General features: G+C 28.6%; 1 protein-coding gene across 1 annotated transcript in view; it reads left to right on the top strand.

Moving 5' to 3' along the window:
• The window catches only part of LOC142331490 (sphingomyelin synthase-related protein 1-like), a 35606-nt gene extending 17567 nt beyond the window's left edge, over positions 1–18039 (top strand). Inside the window, 1 exon segment of the mRNA XM_075377431.1 lies at positions 1633–18039. Within this exon segment, the coding sequence (XP_075233546.1) occupies positions 1633–2069 (437 nt within the window). The 3' untranslated portion in view covers positions 2070–18039.
• The last annotated feature ends 2053 nt before the right edge of the window (positions 18040–20092 follow it).

The raw sequence follows: 20092 nt of genomic DNA on the forward strand, positions 1-20092 counted from the left end.
ATAAAATCAACAATGGTGTTTTAAATGATCATCGACTGAAGGTACACGAGATTGCTGATATCGCAAACATTTCAATAGACTGTGTTCACTACATTTTATATGTTGCTTTAGATATGAATAAGCTTTTCGTTCAGTGGGTGTCATGTTTGTTAATAATCAGGCAAATACTTCTTAAGGATGTTTAGTCATATTTAAATGCAATTGTACTGAGTTTCTTTGAAATTTTGTATCAGTAGATAAACACGAATGCACCATTACATGTCAGAGACCAAACAGCAGTCTATAGTATGTGAGAGCAGATGAAAGTGGGTCAAAGTAAGTGAAAATTGTTTCCATTTGTAGGAAAAGTCATGGCTACAAATTTTTGGGTTTCTCATTGTATAGTGTTCATAGAATATTTGGAAAAAGGCAGGACCATCACCAGGGAGTCTTATGCTTCATTACTGGAGCATTTGTCAGGTGCTGTTCAGGCTAAAAAAAATCTACATCTGGCCTGAAAAAAATTGCCCTTTCACCATGTTAATGTACCTGTACAAACGATGCGGATTGTTATGCAGAACTCTGTACCTATTCTTGAAAGTGCTCCAAAGGGCTTCCACATTCCTCTTTCTCTTCCTAAAACCTAAGAGATGCGTTACTGGATGAAGAGTCACTTCAAATGATGAGGTCAAAGTTGAGATAACCAATATTTTATAGAGTTGCATTATATTAAGGGAATTAAAAAGTTGGAAAGTCATTTCTCACAATATATTGAATTAAAAGACAAGGTGATTACGTTAAAAGTAAAACAAATTTCAGAAAAATCTTGTTTTTTTGTTAGGTTGAGGACTTTTTCAACTTCCCTTGTGTACTTTAATAAAAGAATCAATACTAAGAACCCTTGAAATCAGAAATGTATTACTCAAAAAATAAAGTAATTAATGAACAAGTCCATGAAATTTTTACTTAAAAATTATGATACATAAATCCAGAATCATTTAGTCCTGATGCTGTTTTTTTTTTTTTTTTTACATTACATAATATTGAAAATCATCAAAAATTAATTATTCTTTCAAATTAATAAATGGGAACATTTGTGGTGGTAGGAAAATCCATGTACACAAAAACAACAAATGTTGAAACAGAAACAAAACTTTATAGAATACCACACCCATATTATGCGTAGACAAATGTTTGTTTCCTGTTCCATTATAATTTTAATAAATTTTACTCTAGTATAAGGAAATTTAAAGAAAGACACCATTCATGAATTACAGCAGATTCTGTTCAATTATTGGTCGGTAGTTATTTACAGTAACTTTAACTACAAGTGCTCATCATGTTGTGGCCAATCTTGGTAATCTAATCTTACTTCTGTGGATTTGAACATTGTACTGGCACAGGTCTGATTGTCTTAAAAATATCACAAATATTACTTGAAATCTTTACGTTCCTAAAGACCAATGATTTTACATTTTTTAATTATATTCTTACTATTAATAATCCAATAATTGTTTAATATAATCATTTTTTTTAATAATATAACATAACAACAAAGACCAATAAATAGCCTTTTTTTAAATTTTTATTATGGTAGCTTTTCAGGGTAAATTTTTAAAAATTGTTTTAATTTGAAGATATTCTGTGTTTCAGATACTCCACGTGATATTTATTTATTGCATACATTTACATGGCTGCTTAATATGTTCGGTATATTCTTCATATTATCCGGTCACGAACATTATTCAATCGATGTGTTTATAGCATTTTATATAACATCAAGATTATTCCTATATTACCATACTTTGGCCAACAACCAGTCATTAATGCAACGTGACACTGGTCGTACGCGTATCTGGTTTCCATTATTTTCATTCTTTGAATCCGATGTCGATGGTATTGTACCTAACGAATATGAATCTCCTCTAATTTTATTACGACGTCTAACGAATTTTTTTAAATATTCATATCGTAAAATTGTTTATTTATTTCATCAAAACATAACATTATCGACTACTGCGACACATTCACATTCAACAAGTAGTAATTCTAATGCAAGTTTACGTAGAAGTAAACGTAAACCGCTTTGAAGTACATTTTATGATGTTGTAATTATGAAATAGATTTAGACAAGTTAATTTGCGCATAAAAAAAATTTGTTTAGAAAAAATAAAAAAATATTAGAAAATAATTATAAAAATGACTATTTTATGTGCTTATTTATTTATTTATATTTACAGACTGCATTATATGAAGTATATATTTATATAATGTATACTGATTTAGGTACATACCATTGCATATAGATTACGTAATAATAATTATGTTCATATATACGTACTTATTTCAATTTTACTGGATATTAAGGTAATGTATTTATGTAATATTTAGTGTTGCCTTAGATTTCAATGCAATCAAAGAACTAATTATGTAAACAATAGTACTGTAATTTTTATTTATTAGCATTATTACTCTTGTTTATTAATAATATAGTTGCTATTTAATTGCGAAGGGGGGTTAGTTTATTTGAAAATTTTGTAATTATTATATTCATAATCTGATAAATACATTAAAATATAAAATAGACTAAGCTCTCTTTATTGGAAAATTAAATCTAAATGCCATTATCACTACGAGAAGAAAGAAAACAAAAGTAACAGAACTAACCTCTTTGTTTACTGCCATTGTTTGACTTGCTGATACAATGTATTATCACTAAAGTAATTGGCAATATATTAATGCCAGATAATACAAAATAATCATGAATATTTTAATCTGTTAAAAAATTATAACATTGTCAAGAACATACGAAAGTGCAGAATATTTACAAACAAAGCCGTTTAATAATGAAAATCACTAATCAAACTGTTCATTCTTAGAAGAAAGGAGAAATATTTTTTTAATCATAAAATATAATTTATAATGTGATATATCAACTTATAAAGAGTTATTTAAGTGATTATAATAAAATATAATTTATAATGTGATATATCAACTTATAAAGAGTTATTTAAGTGATTATAATAATTTCATTTCATGGATATTGTAGTTTCACATTACATCTTGTATTAACAGATCATTCATTGAATTAGTTTTTTTTTTTTTACTGTTAGTACAATATCTTTTCAAAAACAATAATATTATATTTCTTCCTTTTTAAGGACAATTTTTTAAAGTGCTTTTAAAGCTTTTTTATTTTCTCAATTACACATTTTCTTTTAAAGGCAGTGATGTGAGAATCTTTTGTTTTGTTTTTACCAGTATAGCAAATTTATATAGGGAGAAGTTCAAGTTAGCAGGATAGAGTTTAATGGAATTAAATTATATTAATTCAAAGGTTCTTTTTCATTACATTATTATAATATATTCATAAATTGGTATAATACTCATAAAAACAATATTAATGAATTAAAATTTTTCCCCCTAACCTATTAAAAAAAAATATTTACATATGTTTTGCTTTACTTTTGATAAGTTGTGTTTGTGATATATTTTTTATTATTTAATCCATATGTATTATTTTATATTTATTATTATTTGTTTGTTTTCTGTATGTTATTGCTTTTATTATTGTTTATTTATATTGTATTACATATAATATTGTTATATTTTTTTCTATTGTATATTCATTTCTAAAATATCTTGTGCTCTAATAGTTATTTTATGTTTACTTTGTAAGTTCATTTAAACATTTTTATATTTATATTTTATATTATAAATATTATGTGCAGTAAAACTTCACTTATTCAAAATATTTAAGGCCTAAATATAATCAAAATAAATCATTTTTTTTTTTTTTAATGACTGAAAAGAATTGCAGATTTTTTTCAAAGGAATTCACAGAGGTAGATGATGTCAAATATTGTGAAAGTTAGACCGTGTATACATTATTGCCCTGTCTATTATTATTATAAATAATTAACAAAATAAAATAAAATGTTGTTGAAAAAATGTTTAATGTATAAAATTGAAGTATACGTAGAGAACATTTAATTTTTCTAATTCTTGAACATTTTGAAAATCAAATTAAATTTATTTTGAAGTTTTACTGTAATAATTTTATATTTTAAAAAATTGTAGTGGATAAGCATGTAGATTATAAAAAATAGACAATGTAAGATTAAGTTTCTTGGTCAGATTTTATTAAGAAGATTTCTACTGCTTTTTTTTACAGTCAGTTATAGTATCGTACACTTTTTTGTGAAAATTAATAATGCAGTATAATAAAACTGTATGGTACCAGTTTGTTTAATGTGATTCAATTTTTTGTGTTGAGGGTTAATTCGATTTATATTTTATAGATCAGGTATTGTGAGATAAATTAGTTGTATGGATCTGGTTTTAGAATGTGGAAATATTGTGGAATAGATCTGATTGTGTTCAGAAATAAAACTGATAAGACATAAGATTTATCAGTTCCTATTTTATTGTACGGTATACATACATTTACATTTCATTTATCTTTGCATTGCAATTTAAAGAACTTGCATTGAAAATGTAATTTAAATGATTTACCTAATAATCTCTTTTTAATTTGTTTGCATGATTGTTAAATTTTATAGATTTTTTTTTTTAATAAAATTTTATAAAGCTTTAACATTTTATTATTAGTTTATAAAAATTTTTTATAAATTTTTTATTCAAAATTCTTCACAATATCATCAATCATAATATCATATCAAAATTCATCATATTTAAAAATCTATTTTAGCTTAAGTATAATTTTATTATGTTTTGAAAATGCTGTACACCATTAGAGAAAATTTTGTGTAATATCTAAGCACTGAAATACAATTGCACAACAATTTAAGAATTATTAAATTGTGCACATACACACACACACACACACATACACACACACATATATATATATAGTACAGAGAATTACAAGGCATGTTTTAAAGTAAGGCCAGTTTTGGAATAAAATCAAAGCTGAAAATTATGAACAACTTTATTACTCTTACATAAAAACTACATTACTTACTGCTTTTTTTTTTACATATTGTCACATTTTTCATTGACTCTTCTTCATTCTCTCTTCAAGAAATTCCATTGCCGATGACATCTTCATAGTAACACCATTTTTCAATTTGTCATCATTGTCAGACCAAAATGAAAATTGCTGGCAGCTAAGTCAGGGCTATAGGATGGATGACTAAACATTTTCCAATTGTCTCTCTGTCTGATTTGTGTAACTAGAATCATCATGTAAAAACAAAATCCCTTTTATTACTCTCATAATATTTTTTAAGCTTTGCAATACTTATCGGTGTTCACAGTAGTTCTGTGATCACTAAATTCTACAAACAAGACATCCTTTTTGTCCCAAAAAACATTAGACACATGAACGTTTGAACTTTAGTCTAGTAGATGATCAATGCCGCAATCACATTGACTGATGTTTTATCTAGATGTTCAAATAAAAAATGCAGGTTTCATCACAAATAGCAATGCGATCACAATTCATCACCTTCATTTTTATAACACCGCAAAAGGTTTGTGCTGCAGCAAGATGTTTTCGCTTGTGTGTGTGTTTGTTAATACTTCAGCACCTATCTGGCTTAGAATTTGAGATACAATTTTTCAGTCAGAACTTCATAAGCCAAAGATTGTGAAACATCAGCGACACTTTTGGTAAGTGAAGCTTCAGCTTTCTTGAAATCTTTCATCACTGTTTTCAATCAAATCATCTGTTACCACAGATGGCCGGCTGCTACATTTTTCATCATGAATAGCATCTATATCTTGCATCATTCATAAAATTCAGTCTGTAAATATTACAAATTTTCCTGTGAATTTCAGTCCATGAGTGCTATGAACCCTGATGCTTCTGGTGGTGACCAGAAGCATCATAAGATGAGTGTCTTCCCGTACAGGGTTGGGATGTGAATTTCAGGTGCAGAATTGCTTTTTGCATTCAAAAGTTGGATTACCTTTCTTTCTCATACTATTTTTGCTATTCATTGTAAATGGATGAATATAAACAACTTACAAACAAAATGATGAAACTAATGTTTCTCGCAGCTGACTATTGATTAAAATAACTGAACTACACAAACACCATCTTGACCCTAAGGGGAAGATACCCACCATGTGGTGGGCCCGACTGTCAAGCCACCCCCTCTGTACCTAGCCCTTAGGGGCTTTACTGTAGGTCATCTTCAAAAATCTCAAGACATATCCCAGTCTAGCCGCTGTCAAGATGCCACCAATGCGAATGCTGCAACGGACATTCACATCGGTGTAACGCGCCTAACTTGGACTGTACCATTGATAAACTTAACAGTTCTCAAATGGGACCGTCCGATTATGCTGATCTACAATCCTAACTGAGCAATGGTGATCCCAACACGCAAAACAGGCACTGACTAATAAGAAAACTAAAAACACAAATCATGCATGCTGACTATTCTGAAACCCTTCTTTCTAGTCTTCAAGTTCTTCATTAACGCACCCTTGAAGGATGAGGCAGTAACACCTTCGGGCTTATCAATTAATATAACGTTTCGTTTCGATACTTGCACCACCTCTGAGGCAAATCTTTTTGAGGCAACAATTCAACCCGATGTCGCTCACCCATCGCCACCCTAAAGCCTTTTATGTAACCTTGAAGCCTGTCTATCTCTTAATTGTTAACAGGTGCAAGAACCACAGCTTTCATATATGTGAAGATGTATGCCGCACATTTTTCTCTAACATTTTTGGTGTCCTCTACATACTTCTCAACTTCATTGCATCTCAACTACATCTCAATTACTTCTGTAATCGTTACTTGAGACATAAGTAGATGTTAGTCATGCCTCCAGTTCCTTTAGAGCCGTTGCCTGTACCTTTCTTGCCGTGGTCGGTGTTAAAACGTGTTCAGCCTTTCCAGTAGGAGGACCAAACAGTTCTTCCATTAACTCACCCCGGAATTGAAATCAGAACCCTTGGAAACCTGAATGCCCTTGTTCCCTTTTTTCCTAATCTCTTTTTCCTTCTGGCGCATATCTCGCTCCAGTCTTCTATATTGTCTATTATGTTCCGCTTGAACTTTAGATTTGTGAGTCTTTTGAGTTTTCTCTGCCTATGTTGCTTTTTGCCAGAGATACCCTGGTGAGTGTGGTCCCTCCACAGATTCAGTATCACTACTCTTTTCCAAGTAACAAATAAACAGCTATTAGTATGAAAAAATCCAAACAACCAATCGAAACACACCGAAATATGAACAAAATAAATAAGCCAATCAAATTATCAAAGATGGGGCTGTCACTGCTATGCTGTAACCAACATAAACAATGGTATTAATAAAATAAAATGGAACAATCAAAAACAAATCAAATATAAAAACAGAATAAACAATAAAAACAACAAAACCTTAAAAGAAAAACCCCTATTAACATCTCCCACATAATTACTCAGCCTAGATAATCTGATCAACAATACCAAATAACTAATAGTAAATAAATAAAATAACTAAAAACAATACTAAGTAACAGAAAACACAAACAGGAAAACCTCTAACTAACAAGAAATGAAACTAAAACCCTAAATAGCCAAAAATACAAAAAAAATTTAACAGATCAGTGCATCCAAAACACAATCGTACTAGCTAGAATTGTGTCTTGTGCTAATTATAAACATCCTCTGTTTACATCATGTATATAGGTGGCAAACACAAAACGGATCTTACTTTAAAACATTCCTCATATATTCAATTGGTATTCAGAGTGGCCAAAAGTCCCTATCCCAGTTAAATTCAAAAAAAATGAAACGTTTATTAATTATGAAATTAGCTGTTATAAAAATTATATTGGCAAATGTCTGATTTAGCACTTAAAAATTATTGTTTTTCCAAAAACAGTATTTGCAACTTCAACTTGATACCTCCATTACTATCCTTTGGATATTTTTCTTTCAATTGTTATAATCCTAAGGGCTTACACGCATAAACCTTTTCCTTGAGGTATCCCATATAGGAAAAAATCCAGAGCTTGACTCTGGATTTGGCTAAAGATCGCACGGGTGATCTCTCATCTCATCGCATGGGTGAGGGCTTCATCTCATGTGTGTTGATAACCAAACATGGCATTTCCCATTTTTGGTAATAAAATAATATGAAAAATATTGTTGTCTTAAACAAGCCATTGCGTCTCTGGTAAACTGAACAGTAAACAACTGCTTGCTAAAATAGAGATTACAATGTGCTTTTCTTATTTTGGGTAAGAAAATATTTTACAACATTCCTGTATCGGTTTCTGTGTGGTATTCTTTGTTTTAAAAAAAAGTAACAAATAATTTTTACTGCCAAAATTGCACACCAAACTGCGAATCTTTCATCATTAAACAGCTTTTTTTAGTCATAATTTCTTGCAGAAATGTGCATCCTCAACTACATTAATTAATGTGGCATGAGTATATTCTAAATTTTAGGGTTGAAATTCTTGCAGTAGCTGAATTTTATATGAATGCATCCAAATATCTTGTTTTAACTTTTCTTTCATTGTTGTAGCATTTCCAACTGATCACTCTTAAGATTTGCCATAAAATATTGAATAGTAGGGTTATAAAGAGCATTTCTTATATTAATGAACCTTTTAAATTGTACTATATTAAAACTACCATTTTTAAAATAAAACATAAAAATGCTAATTTATGTTGTAATGGATATTTACATTTTTAATGAGCCCTAGTTTACTCTCAAACAAAAAAAAAAGTATGTCAGAAAAATTAATATTCCAATTTAAAATTGTAAAGGATTTTTTGTGCCTCTCTGAACATTCAAAATTGCATTAAAAAGATAGGGAAATTATAATAATAATATGTAATCACCTAAGTAATTAATTTTTTATTATTTTGACTTGTGTATGTATGTCATATGGAAACATTTTTACTGCCTAACCATCATTTGTTCTTGCATCATCTGTTTTCTCTCATTCTTTCTAAAGTATCTCAGTGTTTATCTAGCATTAATAGATAGTATATATATTTAGACACTTTAAAGTTTTCCCTTCCATGTTCCAGCAAGCTGTTCATGTCAATTTACTCGCTTTATAATTCTAATTTTCATGTATTAATTATATTTCATTTTTCATGTTACTGTTTTCATGTCTATTATCATTTCTCCTTCTATTACATTACTCCATTGAACAGTACCATTTTGTTACTTCAGTTTATTATTTACTACAGTCTTTTTAATGTCTATAAAGACCTTTTTTTGTTATGGCCATTGTTTTTTCAACAATCTCAACTGATCTCATCTTGTTTCCTGCTTCATCCACTTATTTACTTTATATTTTGTTGCTGTATTTTTCTCCTAGAATTTTATTTATGGCACCCATATTTTTGACAATACCAAAGATTTTATTATGACAATAATTAAAGAATTATCCATTTATTTGTTTATAGTGTATATTTTGTTTAAGTTTCCTGTATATATAAAAGTTTCTTTTCTACTCATTGTGGAAACTGAATTATTCTACTTATATAATTTTCTGTATTTAACATTAAGGTCTATGTTTAGAGAAAATCATCAGGGATAACATAATCCTGATGAGGGATAAAATAAATAATTCCTTTAATCTGTTACAAGTTTTACATTGACTGTCACACCTGAGATTTATCATTGATTATTATCGTAATACGGCAATATTATATGAATATTATCTAAGTAGGAATTTAATAGACATCAGTTGAATTTTTTTTAATTGTATTTATTTATTTATAATTTAAAATAGAATTATAAGAAAAGAATTTATTTGTTTATTTTTAAATATCTCCAGCTATCAATAATTCTTATTTTGAATAATAAATTGATACCAGATTCTTGAACTCTAAATTATACAATTAAAACAGAGAATTTCCTTAAAAACCATCATTGTTAATTATATATATTAATGAAAAAAAAAAAAAAAAATATTACAACAAAACTTATAACAAGCTTTATGTTAAGACTGAGTATCTCTTACAAATATTGTATTAAAAAATAAACATATAAATAAATCAAAAGAAAAAAATTACATTCAGTAAATAATATTTTTTTTTTATTATTAAATAAATTTTCTCATCTGCATTCTATAAACATTTTTTCCTTGTTATCAGCAGTTGATTGGAATAATGCAATAGAACGTGGTGCTGTTGTATTACTTGAAGTCTTTTTAATTGATATTCAAACACGCACCTGTTTTCTAGGCTCAGTTCTTTTTTAAAATTATCACTGCAAAATATAAAAAGATTCATTACTGATGTGATGTAATGGTTGTTACACTTCGCAATTTTTGTGAACTTGTTAAATAATTTGGCAGCTCTTACTGATTTTAATTATCATATCTCCTTCCTTGTCAAATCAACTTTTGTTGTCTTCAGATTTTTGTAGTGGTTTAAAAACAAAACTCTTCCATGATAGTCTTTTTTAAACCTTTTTTCAGCCTGATTAGAGAATTGTTTGAAGGAACACTTTGAACATTATTTATGAATATAGAGAAGTTTGATAAAATATATGTTTTTGTTTAATGAATCAGTAACTTTGAAAGTTATATCATTAATATTCAGCAGTTGTAATGTTTATAATTTTACATTTTTACTCTCTATACTTAAAACAGTTGAATTGATAGATGAATTTCAAAGACAATCCTAGAGCTTCTCACAGTCTTTAACAAATGTCATGAGACATTAACTAATATCATTTTATATTTAAGTTATTATGTATTTGTTACTTTATAATAAAGTATCTTTAAATTAATTATATTTGTAATAATGTTAATAGTTTTTTACGCTAATTTTATGATGTAGTAGAGTGATGATTCCATCACTACGTTACAGTGAATAAATGTACAACAAGAGCATGTAGTGTCATTTTCATGTTGGCCAGTGCCTTTGCAATTATAAATATTCCTGTCTATTATGATCTACTTATGGTGTACTGTTAATTTTATCTAGCAGGTTGGCTACCACAATGTTTAAGGAAATGCTTCTTTAGGGGCCGCAAGAGAAAAACAAAATATTATTAGTTAACTACCATTTATTGAGAATATGTCAGTAAAAAATTTATATCATTTATCAAGGATTAAAAAAAAAGTAAATCCTTACAACCTAACAGGAAAAATGTTTTCTTTGTAGGCCATGTGTATCGCATGCAGGTGACCCTCACTTACAATGTTATTAAAATTTCAATAATTTTTGATTATGACTCAATTACCACAGTTATGTTTAGTTCTTAATTAGCTTTTGGATGTGTTTAGAGAAGCAAGGTAAACATACTAATTTTTTACATGCATTATATGTTATTTTCACGAGTGTGACATTTTTTAGGCATGCTGACTATGATGAGCAGTGATTCTTCTAATTCAACTGTACGTGCATTGTCTGCAAAATGTATTCGTAAAAGCAACTATAAGTGATTTTTTCCCATTACAGATGGCAAAAGAGCATTTATGAAGAACAATATTATCATAATAGTCAGAAATTTTAGGATACTTAACAATGCCCATGTAAATTATTATTGCAAATAAATTTCAACTTCATTTCTGTTTGTATCAAACCACTAATTCTGTAAGTTCATTTCTTTGTTGTCATATAAAATTCAGCATTTTGGTTTGTTTCAGGCACAATTAAATCAAAAATCTCTTTTATCAAAAAATCTATGGTAAATTTCATGTACAGTCAAATCTTCATTTTGAGGATAATCCTCATGATATACTATTTTTCACTCACAAAATTAATGTTTTGAGGCATTTTATCTGAATTTACTTCCTGCCATTCTGATTCTTTATTGTTTACAGTTTCTAGGTCATTTGACAGATGTGAATTTTTTTAACCTCCAGGACCACCATTAGGTATTGCTTCAGAGGATGAGATGAAGTAGCGTGTGAAAATGCCATGCCTGACTGTGATTTGAACCCGGGACCTCCAGATGAAAGGTCGAGATGCTACCACTTGTGCCACAGAGGCCAGCAAAGATGTGAATTGTTTGCTTTTTCTGGACCAGATGAAACTAGCTCTTTTTAATGAATTTCTTTACAGTCCAATAAAGATCCTGAGTTGTTAGAATTCTTCATATTCAGAACCAGAATTGCCAAATAAACTATAAGAATCATCAGACCCCATAAATTCAGCTAAAAGGTCTTTGTCTGTTTTGAACAGGATGATCTCTTACCACTAGGAAAACTAAAAGAAATTCCTGCATTAAAATTAAATGAAAACTAACCTTAAATGTTGCATTGAAAACATTTTGACCTTTTTTTGATCATTGAAAACAAGAATCAATTAACCTTACCAGTAATATTAATTAACATTGTATACTTCTTCTTCTTTTTCCTGTTTAGCCTCCGGTAACTACCGTTTTAGATAATTCTTCAGAGGATGAATGAGGATGATATGTATGTTAATTGAAACCCAACCACCAAAGAACACCGGTATCCACGATCTAGTATTCAAATCAATATAAAAATATCTGGCTTTACTGACATTGTATACTGTACACCATTAATTGTTCACTATATGCTTTATCACTAAAACTAACTGAATCATAAATGTAAAAAGAAATGAAAGAAAAATTAAAAAAGCTTCACTAACACGAGTAGGAATAACAACGAAAGACAATTTTTTACATTAGTGTAACTACAACTGCTGCACAGAGATGATGCTTGGATACAGATGCAGAATAGATTATTACTGACAGCCCTAAAATAATTACAATGTATTCTCAGTACGCCTATAAAAATAATGATGAATACACTTCAATAATGTTTGGGGAACCAGCATGATACTTGTGGCCTATATGGAATAACTGCTTGAGGATCGCATGTGCATCTCATGGCGGCCAACCTGCTAGATACAATCTAATAAAATAATGTATTCATAGAATAGTTTCATATTTTTAATGATTCTATGTTTCATCAAATTTTACTGACAGACTTGAAAATCAATGTGCAATCATTAGATATGACCATCATCTCTTTTTACTACACAACTTTTCTGTAAGATTATTCAGAATATGTTTGTGTTGTAGAGTAGAAAAAGATATACTTTTATTGGCGATTCAGTATTGTAAACCTACAGGACCTATTGCTATAAGTCATCAATATGCTATGCAAAATTATAGCTACTCAGTTGATTGAACTTATTTAAAAGAATATGTGTTGTTTAACATAGTAATATATATGCTTTTGTATGTATATAAAAGTGATTACATTCTTATGAAAAGCATGGCATAAATACATCTGTTTATTCTGTGTAACAGAAATCCATTGTTGTTAATTTTTCTTTAGTATGATTGTTATTACAAAAATCAACTTGCCTTGACATTCATTCGTTAAGTCATACTTCTAATTTATTTGAGATCACAGATTATATTTACACAGAAGTCTTTTATAGTTAATTTTGTCATATCATATCTTAGAAACTGGTGTATCTCGGGCTATGATGTAATGGCATTTGTCTGTATGAAACTGCTCTAATTGCATTCTGTGATTTATCCAAACTGAGATCTATCATATTATTTCACTGATTAACTTTAAATTCTGTGTCAAAAATTTAAATAAATATATATATATTGTTTTTTTTTTCACTAATTATATAAATATATAAGCATTATTTCATTATAATTTATCATGATACAGCTAATTATTTAATATTTTACATAAAATATTCTTTGCTTAAAATTTAGTCATTTTTATTTTGTTTTATTGTTATTTTATTACTTATTATAATTAAAGGTTATTATGTACAATCCTACTAAAAAGCTGAATCTGATATCTGATTTTTTTAAATGAACATAATTCTTTTGTCATTTTCTTTTTGTGTGTATTTTAATTTTACTTTGTAAACTGTTTTTTCATCATTTCTGTGGAAACTGTTTGAAATAATGTTTGGGATTTATTCCAAATAGATTGATTATGTAAGTCTGTTTGGTATGTTGATAAAAGAAGAGTTGTGAAGTGTGATAATATACATAAAAAATTATTTTTTTAAATATTCATAATCAGTTTTTATAAGGGTAACTGAAAATATGGGAAAGGAATAACAAAATGATTGATTTTCTTAAAATAAGAAGGTATATCATTATAAGTTTACGAACCTTTTTTGTCCAACTTAATCAGATTTATCCCCTGTGAAGTAGTCTCCTTTATGTAAATACATTGCTCCCAAGAGTATTTTCTGTTGTTGGAATGCATTCTGTTATGTGTTTTGTGGAGAATCCTTCAGGCTCTCATAATAATTCTTCAGTCTATCCCCTATCGCATGAAGATTGTGTATCCTTTTGAGGGTGGCTTTTCATATTTTGAAACTGAAGAAGTCTGCATGTACAAATCAGGCAAATATGGAAGCTTAGGTAGGTATAACTTCAGAAATGGAGAATTTGTTAAATTCAAAAATAAGGGATTTTTAGAATAGTTTTTTCTCATTTACTTTAAACGCATAAATTTGCATCTTACATGTGAGACTATTATGTATCGATACTATTCCACTAGTGAGTGATAGATAAACAAGGTTGTCTTTCAAATTTCAATAAAAAGGACATGAAGATGTCCTTTTTATTGGGTTGTGAAGTGTATATAAAATTTATTTTTAAATTAGGCAAGATGTTTATATAAAAGAAAACTACTGAAAATGTTACAAAAAGCGTGTAGGAAAGCATGTATGAGCCATTCACATTGTTATGAATGATTTCAGCATTTCAAATCAATCCGAATATGTACTTAAAATGTAAGCATTGGCTGGCCATTGAGAAAATGAATGCTACAATGCAAGACAATTATTGGTTGATAAGCCTTCATGAAAGAGCAAAAGTAGGTTTTAATAGAAGGTTGTATCAAAAAGAAAGAAATTCTTTGTCAACAGCAGTTTCATATTTATAAAATAATTCACCAATATTTTCTTGCTGAACTTTAATGTGAACAAGTTGTGATAGTAGTATTGGCTGCTTATTAAAAACTTTCCTGTAAGTAAACGGATATGTCTTACTGTACAGTGATTTAAAATTCATGCAATCGTTTTAATTCCATATTGTAAACATGTTCCTTTTTTGAACATTGGCGAACCAGCTTTTGCTAATCCCTAGATGTCAATATCTGTAAGTAATTCATTATTTTCTTCATGTTTCATTCTATCTGCATGTGGACATTGTCCACTTCCATACGCATACAGTCTTTTAACAAGAATTTATGACTAATATACTTTATCTGTGGATATCTGTGTAAAATTTAGAAAACCACATAACAATAGCCAAATTTTTGTTCTGGCCATAGCAATTGTCTGAGCGTAATACTATTTCTTCAATTAAAAATTTGGGAGTGTTTTGTTCAGCCCATTTTAGAATGTATGAAGCTATTTCATTCCCACCACGTCGTGCCTTAGTTTCTTTCATCCCACATCATACAGAATGAAATCAATCATTGGAATCATAAATTTTTAAATTAAACGTTTACAACCTACTGCAGTAAGAACTTTTGGTGTTTGTAAACATTTTTGTTTTACCTATTTTATGTTCAGCATAGAATTCTTGATACAATGAATACAATTTCTCAAAATCTAAATCGGGGCTTAAATACTGTTTCTTAGTTTTCAAGCAAGAATAGTAGCGTTTGAGATAACATTTATGTGTTGAATAACATTTTGAATTACTTCTTCAGGTGTATGCCATCCTCTTTGTCTATTTCTACGATCCCTCCAGGTTCTTGTTTTTTAATTTGTTAACTGTGACTGTATTAAATATAGCTAGTATGTTTAAAAATATCACTTTACACACCCCCTTATTTTTACATCACTTATGTAAACTATAATGAAAAAATTTTCTTCTGGTTTTGTACCAGAAGATTCTCTATATCTTTCTTTTAGTTTTATGAGGAAAGGATGATGATGAGCAAAGGAAGTACCTCCAGGATACAGAATTGTTCTAAGAGGTATATAATGATATCTGCATGTAGTGCTGTTTACCTCAATAAAATTTGTACTTATAGTCATTGTAAAAGTAATGCTATCTCAGTTATTATCTACAACTGGAGATAATGTTGTATACCGCTGGAAAGAGCGCAAAAATATATAAGTAACTCATAAACCCATTTTCAACAAAAATGAAAGTCCTTTACCTTCGGGCTACAGATATATTATAACATATTTACATATTTAACTTGATAAGAAAAAATAAACAATAAGCTGACAGCTGTTTTAAAAAGTGATATAAAATAAAGATTATTTACATTTAATAAACTTGTAGTCCTGTATGAAAGTAATAGTTTAATAATATGTTCATTTATTGGTAAAGGCCAAACTTTAAAGTCAGAAATTAAAAATCATATAAAAAAAGATTGAACTGTACTAGTAATCTATTCTGTTTTTACAGTGTTTGGTGCTAAGTTATCTGTCAGTAAATACTATTTTGTTTAATGGTTATAAACTTATGTAGGACAAAAACCATTATATCAAACTTCTTGATGTAGTTGGGTTCCAGGTTGCCAAATATAAAATAAAAATATCGCCAGATTAAACTTCTGTACCACTACATACTAAAGAAATCTTAAGTGTTAAAAAATATCATAGACACTTCAAAGGAAATTTTAATAGAGAACTATTTGGACACATGGAAAAGTTAAAATATCTTCGTAAAAATAAAATTTTACAAAATAGAGTTAAAATGAGAATATAAAATAATAGGATTGTAATGAAAATTATAACAATTTTGTGGCACCCATTTTATTTTGTTTATGTATTTATGAATTGCAATACAACTCTATTAAGTTTACAGTATTGTATGGTATTACATATTTATTTTTATTTTAGTGTATCTGATTCATAATTCTAGATGATTACAGCTATAAAGGCTGTCTCTCACATCCCAACCACCAAAATCTTCTATCTCGTCAACTTTCCTCTTCCTTCTCTCCATTGGCTCCATCACTCCGGTCATCCAAGTTTCCTCCTCTATCCTGGAGTCCATTCCAACATCCTTCTAGGCCATCTGTACTCCTCTGTTCTCTGAACATGCCCGTACCATTGTAGTCTTCTCTCCAAAGCATCAATCACTGTACCGGTTGTCCTGATTCTTCTGACCTCATTTCTCATGCACGGCATTCTAGAAACTCCACAACTCTTGTGCTTCATCTCCACAGCCCACAACCTTTCCTCATCTCTTTTTCTAATTTCCCAAGCTTCTGACCCGTACAATAAAATGCTCTCAATAACACTTTTGTACAACCTATACTATGTTGCTTTCCTCACCCCTTCAGACCACCACAAAAAATTATAAAAATTTAGTCACAAATGTTTCTTGTTAAACATTTTTCACTGCGAAGCAAAATTAGAAAACAATACTAATGGAATTAAAGAATTTTTCACTTGATAGTGTTTGAACTAATGACAAACGTAGCAGATACATTGAATCGCCTAGATAGTTATCAAAACACCAAACCATGATGTTGAAGGGTTCAAATAGTTGAAAAATTTGAAATAATTTACCATATTCGCAAATTTATATTTTTATATTGTACCTTTTTATTATCTTTTTAATTAATCTTATTTTTATTGTAAGCAAAGGAACTAAAAACACTTGTTACAAATGTCCACAATTTTTAATATGTTTGATATTTTTTTCTATAATAGCAAGAAACTTAAATTAGTTTCTGCTTATTTTTAATAAATCATTAATGTACATGAATTGCTTAATATTTAATTATATTGACATATTTTTGATACATTTTTTTCTTATTAATTGCGCACATGTTTTTTTATTGTTAATAAAGTGTTTTTTTTTTTTTTGTTATAATTTCAATTAAGTTTATCACAATTTTCTAGTGTTAAAATTAAATATTAAAAGCATTTTTCTAACATTTTTCATTAAATTTTATGAGTAATTTTTTGTGATTTCTTTCTTTACAGCATAGTATATTATGTATGTGTGTATTCTCTTAAACTTATTTTTTTTATAATGAAATAAGAGTACATTCAAATGATGTAATTATTTCTATTAGAAACCTATTTATTTCTTTAAAATATTATATTACCTTTATTATTGATAATAATATTAGAACAACTTCCTTGTTAAATATTATATTTTCAATAATTTGTTCATAATAAATTTTGTATACAAAATTTGATTATTATATGTCTTTATCTTTTTTCTTACTGAATATTATTTATTTATTTAAAGCTAAGACAGCAGCATTGAAGTAGGCTCATAATTAATTATACTGTGTGCATATAAAATCATAATAAGCATCCATTTGGTTTCAACAGAATACCAAAGGAAGATTGGCAGAATAATAAAAGCTGTATATTTATACACGTCACATAATTCCATGGATTGAAAGACTGCTTTCAGGTAGCATAATATTTCTTTAATGGCTTTTGCAGTTTTTGTTGCTGAAGAAGATGTTTGTTGCTGCATAAATTTAAGTTGGTCGGTCCAGAACCTTTGATTAGCATCACTTACGTGTATCCCAGGTAAACATTCTCCACTTTCCTACAGGATTATAATTAGAGTGGGTACGTATTGAATAAAAGGAATCATTAATCTATCTTCTGGAAAGAATTGTGCAGTTGTCTACGCAGTAACATACTTATTTCTTATCTTTGATCTCTACTGCACTTTTAAGTTCTATTAGTGGGTTGGACCCAGTTAGGTACATAATAAGGGGATGATTGAACCTGTAAAACCCTCCTTGGTGTAATTTGGTAAGGTCGGTTATCTGTTCACTGATTGAGACTTGTGTTTTTTCTGGTAGTTGTACAGTTCAACGTAATGACTGACAGAAATGTTTGTTGGGTAAAAAGCTAATACTTTAATTTTACATAAAATACAATTTTTTTTTAATAATCCTACTTTTAAAGGTTTAGCATTCAACTTGTCATATTTTCCTAATGAGGTGAGCTTATTTCTGAGAACATGCTAACCATGATGTAAATCGGTCAAGTGTTTCTATACTACAAACATTTTGTTTAGTCAATATGTATTATAATACTATGAAACAGAAATAATTTAAGATTTCTGATATAGCAAATGTGTTGAAATTAGAAATAGCAACAAGTAGAAAGAAATTGGAAACTGCGTCTAATTAACCCCTTGTCTCCCGCTGGTCACTATATTAACCACTGGTAATCAATTTTTCAAATTCAAATTTCTCATGAACCATTTAACATAGAAAAAAGATTTTTATACGGATTTAATCACAACGCCTTGAGTTATGAGAAAATGCAATAACCATAACAGCCGTGTATAGTGTAGATATTTCACAAGGGATCAAACACACAGTACTTTTTTTTCACTGACGTCATTGTTTGTCGTAGTATTTTGGTATTTTTTTTGTTTATTTGATTCTTTTGTACATTAGCGGTTTGTTATCTTTTATATAATTGCTATGCAATCGTAAATTCAACAGAATAACGAATGAACGTGACTTTTATGAAAGGAAGCAATAATTTTAAATTATTATTTTTTTTAAACCATACTGCTCTTTATTCAAAATATTTTTATACATGTATCAAAAGCAAAACATTTATATATATATATCAAAGTTAGATTTTTTACTGGTTCAATGACACAAACGTATGCATATATACTCCTTTACCTTTACCGAAATCTCAAATTTTTGGTTACAATATTCTGAAATGTAGTGTTTTTTTTTTAATTTTTTTATTTATATAATCAGTTTTTATCGGATATAAATAAATTTTACGTCAAATTAACCAGAAAATACTATAATTTATATAAATATAAAAAAACAAAGGTCACTGATCATTAAAAAAAAATCAAAAACTAAAAAAAAAATGTAATTTTGTTATACCATATTTGTGCGCGCGCAACATAATCAAATATTAATTTTTGTTGAACAACATAAATTAATAACGCATTGTTAACATACCCTAATTTTTTCAGATTTTTTGGATGAAAAACAATTCAGTAATAAGAAGATAAACAAACGTTTACCGACATCTCGATTCGCGCGTTAAATAAACCGGGAGGTTAAGGGTTAATCAACTGATTTATGACAAAAATAATTTATTAAGAGTAATATTCCTATAGATAGACTACACTCATACATATCATCCTCTGAAGAATTGTCTAAACGGTAGTTACCGGAGGCTAAACAGGAAAAAGAAAAACGAAAAGATATGAATAATAAAATGAATATTTCTTATT

This window comes from Lycorma delicatula, chromosome 10, assembly GCF_047948215.1.
Source record: "Lycorma delicatula isolate Av1 chromosome 10, ASM4794821v1, whole genome shotgun sequence".
NCBI lineage: Eukaryota > Metazoa > Arthropoda > Insecta > Hemiptera > Fulgoridae > Lycorma > Lycorma delicatula.